At 36.9% G+C, this 7,590-nt stretch overlaps 1 protein-coding gene across 1 annotated transcript in view; it reads right to left on the bottom strand.

Annotated features, from left to right (window-relative positions):
• The window catches only part of SLC16A12 (solute carrier family 16 member 12), a 13,638-nt gene extending 6,301 nt beyond the window's left edge, over positions 1 to 7,337 (bottom strand). Inside the window, 4 exon segments of the mRNA XM_011361598.2 lie at positions 1,274 to 1,417; positions 4,162 to 4,265; positions 7,145 to 7,283; positions 7,286 to 7,337. Coding sequence (XP_011359900.2) covers positions 1,274 to 1,417; positions 4,162 to 4,265; positions 7,145 to 7,283; positions 7,286 to 7,337 — 439 coding nt within the window.
• Between the last annotated feature and the right edge of the window lie 253 nt (positions 7,338 to 7,590).

Below are 7,590 nucleotides of genomic sequence, written 5' to 3'. Positions count from 1 at the left end.
ACTAAAAAATCAGGATAATGCTGACCTAAGAAACTTATTCTCCCTAACAACACCTCTTTTAAACTTAAATTATCCAGAGGATTGCCTCAACTCTTCACTGCCTGCGAAGACATAACTCTGATATCTGGACCACTTTGGAAATTGGGTTTAAATAGTATTTATGACCCCATGAAAGTTCCAGAGTAATTTCATAGAATTGCAAAACAGCATGCAATTTTATACATTAACATTGCACAGCAACCTGAAAATATCCCCTAAAGTCAGCAGAAAGTCTCTTAAAGGTTTTCAGCATCTATTCCTTGTACGTCCAGAAAATCTGAGGAGCTTTAAACATAGAATTCATGGTATCTAATGTCAAGAAAGGAAACGGAGAACAAACATTCAGCTCCTGTTCCCATCTGCAGTGCAGGGTGACCAACGATTCCAGCTGGCCTGGCCTGAGCGATTTCCCAGGTGTGAGACTCAGTGCTAAGACCAGAACAGTCCCTGGTAAACTGGGATGAAAGGACACCCTAGGAGCCAGGCCCTTTCAGTTACGTGGGACAGATATACTTTTGAGCCTACGGAACCAGATTTAGAGCCTCTCTATGAGATATGTCATTTATTGGCCTGATCATGCTACCCCTGTGGCACAGTGCCTGTACGTGAGTTAGTGCTACTCTCCACACTCCTCAGAGTGATGGGGCAAACTGCTACTCCAGTCCCACAAAGTCACCCCACCTTGATCCCACCCATTCCCCTTATGGAATATACACATGTTGCTTTTCTTTCTATGAGGTTCTTATGATTCTCCAAAGTATACTTCTATGACATTTAGAGAGAATGTCATAACACATGAATATTCAGAACAGGAAGCTTTCTTTTTTAAATTGGAAACCTCCATTTTTTAGACAATGATATTCACTATAAAGCAAGGACAACTCAGACAACCACAAATAGCATTTTAATGTCTTGGCAGAAATATTGGGAAAATGCTGAAAATTACATTGCCCGGGCTAATATCTTATGGCTTCTGAGTATAGACTCTTAGCTATCCACTGCTGCCAAAAGGAAAGCCAGCAGTTACTTTTAAGTGGTGTTGCATTTTCATTACAGTAGTCCAATCAATTGCATTTCCAGCTCTTTTGTTTAACTGCTAGGTAGGTAGACACAAACTAGGTAAGCTAAATTATGCAACTAACAAAATGACTATTTTATGAATTACTGTTCTATTGATGTGCTTGACAGCCCCTGAATGGGATGAGGTAAGACAAGTGGTGTAAAGTGCTCTTACCTGTAAGAACTCCCAGTGTGAGGTAGAGATGCTTCAGACTGGTGGCAAAGGAGCCCAGGATGAGACCAGTAGATGCAAGCAAACCGCCCAGCATGATTCCCACTTGACAGGATAAATGGTTACTGACAACACTCCCAAGTGGAGCTTCAAAAACAATAATAAACATATTCAACAGAAAGGCCTTGGGGGCACTGTGAAAAAGCTGGGGTGTTGCATTGGCCAAAGAGAATGACTAACCTCTAAAGCACCAAATCTCTCCCCCCTAACCCTACCCCATGTGCTCATTCTATAGATGTGGAAACTGAGGAGAGAAGAAATGAATTGTCCATGGTCACGCAGAGAATAACTAGCAAAGCTGGAATTAGGATCAAGTGTTCTGACTTACATTTCAGTGCTCATTTTACTCCTCCATTCTATTACAGTCATAAATCCAGGACTATGGAGTATTTTTTAAATTGTGAACCAAATCCTCATTTAAACAACATGTCACTTGCACAGGATGTGCCTTGTATGTTTCATGTAGTATTGTTCATATACCATTAGCAATAATTATGACAATAATTGGAGAAGAAGGAAACACTGTATGGCCAGTAGTGTTATACAGGAAAAGGCCAGGGAGCAAGATCATAGACAAATGCCACAATCTGGCACTGTTTTAAGGCTTTAGGAAACGCTATGGCTGAGAAATCAAAACCCAGAAACATCTAAGAAAATGTCCACACCCACAGTGACATTTTGGTTAGCCTCACTCTATTTGTGGTTTAAAATGTGTCAAAATCGTGCGGACTTCCAGATTTAGAGAATATTAAAGCTGGAGGAGGCTAAGGAAAAATTAAAGTTTGGAGGAATATGATGTTTCCAAGATCATCAAGAAGTAGAGGTCGGGGCACCCGACAACAAGTGCAGGATTATTTCACCCTGTTACTCTGGCTCCTTTGGTCTCCCAGACTGATGGCAGGGAGGATGGATAAGGAAAGCATATGAATTTCTTTCTAAGCATATGAATTTCATGCTGACACAAGTACTCCTACTACCAAGAACAGAAGAACCAGTTCTCTGGGTATCTGTGGAGTTTAATTTTTGAATTGATCCAGTTGAAATTCGAGCCTGATTCAAATGTACATGATAGAATCGGTCATCAGCCTGACATCTCCTGTCTAGTTAAATCAGTGGCTAGCTGTATATATAAACTCTGGAGAATAGAAATGAGCAAACTTCCTGAAAATAAGTCTAATTTTCTAGGCTGCTATTGCTATGGTTATTGGAAGAGTGACAAAATTTTCACCAAATTCAATGAAAAATGTTCACTTCCTTGTTCACCACAGGACAGATATGTTTGCCATGAGTGTCCTAGATGTGATTCCATAACCTCTTTTTCATACTCTGTACTCAACTAATATTGCCAGTGAGCAAGTGGATATGTGGTAATTGGGTACAACAGAACTCAAGTCCTTGCAATGGAATTTAAATGTTTCATATTTAAAGTCACACTAATATGATCCTGCTTTAGCTCAATGGTCATATTAGTCACTGAAGGTCATTTATTCCTCTTTTGGGGGTTATAAATATTCTCCAAAAGATAACAGTAAGGGAAATGAGTCACCTGTATCCTCTGAGAAAGACAAACATGGCTCTCTTGGCATACTCATATAAAAGCTAAGACTAATCACGTAACCCTGAAAATCCAGTGACTGCCTTACTGGTTTAAAAAAGTATACAGATATTGACAGGCTAGAAAACCCAATTATATGATTTTTTTGATCCCTTAAGACCTTCCGGTGTTGTAAGTAGAAAGAGTCAATTTAGCCTTCTCATAAAATCTGCTTTTAGACCTAGAATGGCTCTCAAATTCCTCCCGAACACAGAAATAAATTTAAGCACAATTTAACTGGTTCCTGGGTATGTACACTTTTTTTTTCCAAAAATAAATACTAACTAGTACCCAGAATAGAATCAGATAACATTATTTATCAGTTACTAAATAATATAGTATTTCTTTCTTCCCACCAAGACATGGCCTGAAGAGATAACAGTTTTCTAAAATACTCAGGATTCATCTAAATGAAAGGATTAAATGGTCTAGGCTGCAAATAGAGCATAGCAATTTCACTCAATCTCAAAAACTCTCTAAGCCACTAATTTAATAACTCTGGTTTGAAATTTATAAAAAGAAAAACCTCAAGGTTAGTTTTCCTCTACTATATAGATGGAATGAGAGATTCCAGGAATTTTTAGAATACTCTATGTACCCTCTACATAGCATCTTTAAGGTTTCTTGAATGAAATTACAGCCATGATGAATGTGCTCATCTCATAATTACACCATCCCATTCTTCCCCAATATTTCTCTAAGAATGAAGATATATGCATGAAAAATAATGAAATCTATGAGAGAAAGTCTGAAATATCTAGGAAGGTAACAGAATGAAAATGAAACGAGATGCAATGTACATATTGTCTGCACTCATGAAAGGAGATCATATAGAAATTGCTCACTGTGCTATCCAATGACTGTTTATATTACTGGAGAATGAGGGAATCACAGCATTTGGAAGAAAGAAGCCAAGCATATACTGTATGATTAGCTGCTTTCCAAACCAGGATAAGTCCTATAATGCCCAGCACCCTATATCTATATGGAAGAACAAAATGGTATGTGACCTTCTGAGTTATTAACTACCTGTTCCATCTGACGTCAGCCAAGGCCATTAATTTCAAGAGTATGTCTAGTTGGGTTTTGCTGAAAGTAGGATCAATATTTTATTTTACTTTTAGCTAATTTTTACCTTTCTACTTAGAAAAATTGGTAATCAATAGTGGTACAATTTGAGAGCCATGTACAGTTTGAGAGTAGCCAGTAATTATCTATCCCTAGTAATAATACTCACCACAGAGCATGGTCACACAGTCTACAATGGAATGGATCCACGCTGTTTGTGCATAATCCTGAGTGAAGTATGTCTGGAACTCCACAAAAAAAATTGAAATACATCTGAAAAATATCATGCAAGCATGTTATACAAAAAAATACAAATAAAAAATGAATGAACATGGATTTGAATCAGAGCTTAAAGTTTTGGTTCAATCAACTGTTCCAGTCTCCATGGGTTTTACTTGGTTTTGAGTGGTACTCTGCTGGACTATAATAAGTGAGAAATCAGAAGCTGACCTTTGGGCTATTCTAAAGGATAAGAACAAGTGTCCATCCACTAGAGGGGCTGCTGAAACCAAGTAGATGTGAAGATCACTGCTGTAGAGAAGGTCTTTTGAAAAAGATGGCAGGTCAAAAACATGGTTTCTTATTTATCTTAATATTTCATTACCATCTATAGCTTCTAGGAGGTTGTTATACAAATTAAAATTCGACAATAAAGAGTTATACATCATCCAGCAACTTCACTTCTAGGTTTTAACCAAAGGTAATAAACAGATGATGATGATGATGATGATGATGACGATGATGATGATGATGATAATGATGATGTTAATAATAGATACACATAAAAAAGATATATTCTGGAGATTATTTATAATAAGTCAAAGGTTGTAACTAACCTATTCGTCCATTAATATGTGACTAGTTAAATAAATTTTGAGATATTAATAAAATGAAATATTGTTAGGTCTTAAAAATGATGATTTGATCTGTACTTATTGATTTGGTAAAAAATTCACAACATAATGTTAAATAAGAAAGTAAGTTGCAAAATAGTTCATATAGTAATGGCTTATTTTTATAAAAACGTAATTCATATAAATAAAGCCCCAAAACATATAAACCAAAAAGTACCCAGTCATTACATAGTAGTGGTGAGATTATAAATAATTTCATTTTTTGTCTTTATTTTTCATTTTGAATTATTTTACAATGAACGTGGTTTCTTATACAATCAGAAATATATGTGTGTGTGTATACATATGTATATACGGAGAGAGAGAGTAGGTGTGGGCATACAGAGACAGAGATGGGGACAGACAAAGATAAAAAACTTATATTGAAAAATAGTTAATTATTTAGTAAAAACAAGACATAAGTGATCCCGAAGCAATAATCTGTATCACTGTACAATTTGGAATGACCCTCATACAGATTAGCATGATGTCATAATTCGGAACAGGAAGCTTTTCGAGCTCAGTGATAACAGGGGAAGAAATCAAGCCTTGTGGCTTGGGGATGAGGTAGGAGGTTATCGGTCTCCTTGGATAAGGCTACATTCCAATTTATTATGCTTCAGCAGTCCATAGTAACCTGTTATTTCATTCTCTCTCCTCTCCAGTTGCTGCTTGATATGAATTCAGCAGCCTATTCAAAGGATAGTTTACTATGATCAAGTGAGGTTTATCCCTCGGATGCAAGAATGGTTCAACATATGCAAATCAATCAGTGTGATATATCACGTTAATATAATAAAAGAATCACATGATCATCTCAATAAATTCAGAGAAAGCATTTGATAAAATTCTAATCCATTCATGAAAACTCTTAACAAATTAGGCATAGAAGGAACATATCTCGACATCATAAAGGCCATATATGACAAGCCCACGACTAACATCAAACTCAGTGGTGGAAGGTTGAAAGCATTTCCTCTAAGATCAGGAACAAGACAAGGGTGCCCACTCTCACCACTCCTATTCAATATCATACTGGAAGTCCTAGCTAGCTGGTTTGTGACATTTAGATTCTAATGCTGTCTGCATTTTCACACTTTTCTCCTTTAAGCTTATTCTACTCAAGTGTCCTCCCCTCACCCTCTCCAAGTAACCTCTGATGACAGGCCTTTGCTACTGGCCACAACTCTCTTTTCTAATTTCCCATAGCCCTCCTTATAAAGCACTGAACTCACTTCCAGAACTTTCCCATCATGAGAATGATGGAAGCTTCCAAATGTAAGAACTAAAGATGAAAGAGAATCTTTTTAACTGTGACCTCCTCACACCCAGAACACAAGCTCCATAATCCACAAGATCCACAAGATCTTGGATGGGAGACAAATCAGACTTGGCACCAATCATATTACTTTAAACAAGTCTACAGTTTATTATGACACATAATTAACCAACCCATATCATAGCAAAACAAAAAGCCTGCTTCTTTCTTGCATTATATGTTTATTATGAAAGTAACATCAATACTTTTACTGATGATGCCATCAAATAAAGTACAAATTGCTTTCTTTTGCTGCTGAGTGTGCTGCCAGAGAAGAACAAAGAGTTAAATTTGAATGAAAGGCACCTGTAAAGGAAAGAGCTAGCACATGCCAATTTCAAGTATGTATTTGTTCCAAGGAGTCTCAATGTATACACGTTAAGCTTAAGTGTTTTCAATACGATGCCTTTGGATAAAAGAGAGAGAGAAGGAGACATGTACAAGTAAGAATGAGAGATACTCTGTATTTATGCTGTTTCTCTCCTTCGACCTAGAATTCAGCCTCCACCAGCACAGCCAAATGCAAAATAAATAAAAATAATTTAAATTCTAGGTTTTAAGCTTCCAATTGCTCAGCCTCTGGTGAGCCAAGACATGTTCAAGGACTATTTTGACCTGATATGTTTTTTTCTTCCTGGGATGAGCTGCTTACAAAAACAAATGGCTGAAATAGCCACAGTATTTAGTCTAAAACTGTCCTAACACTTCAGGTTTGCATGTCAGATATTAGAGAAGAGACCATGATCCAGGACTTTTCAGTGTCAGAAAAAAATCACATTCTTTACAAAGAAGAAGACATCCAGTCAAAGGAAACACACACACACATACCATACATATACATATATATTTTCACAATGATTCAGAAACAGAATGAAGCAGAGTTAGAAAAAAAAAAGACAAGCCAGATTATTGTAATAAATCAAGAAGAAAATCTCACCTACCTGGTTACTGCCCGGGTACAGATGGTGACAAGGAAACAGCCAGCCACAATCATCCATCCCCAGCCTCCATCTGGAGGGGAGGTGGACCGAGCTCTATTTATTTTTGCCATGGTCTTGATTCTTTTTTCCTCTTTACCGGCAGCCCAGTTTTAATCTTGGAAGAGTTTGCTGTCCAGTGACTTCCTGTTGGCATTCAAGGATTAGCATAGAATGCTACCTGGCACATGGGTTACTGGCCATCTAAAACAAAAAATCAGGACATATTTGTATTTTATTGCCATCTCCAAAGGTTGATTTTTCACATGGCAAAAATGATTAATACATTTCTATTAAATATGATTATTTGTAACTATGAAGACCATTAGTTGTCCTTTGTACTCATCTTCCTTCTTTTTAATAATATAAAATTTTAGCCACATCCTCATGCACCCAGTTTGATACCATTT

This window comes from Pteropus vampyrus, unplaced genomic scaffold, assembly GCF_000151845.1.
Source record: "Pteropus vampyrus isolate Shadow unplaced genomic scaffold, Pvam_2.0 Scaffold68, whole genome shotgun sequence".
In the NCBI taxonomy this organism is placed as follows: domain Eukaryota; kingdom Metazoa; phylum Chordata; class Mammalia; order Chiroptera; family Pteropodidae; genus Pteropus; species Pteropus vampyrus.
The sequence above is the reverse complement of the archived record's forward strand: the minus strand, read 5'-3'. Positions and strand labels throughout refer to the sequence as shown.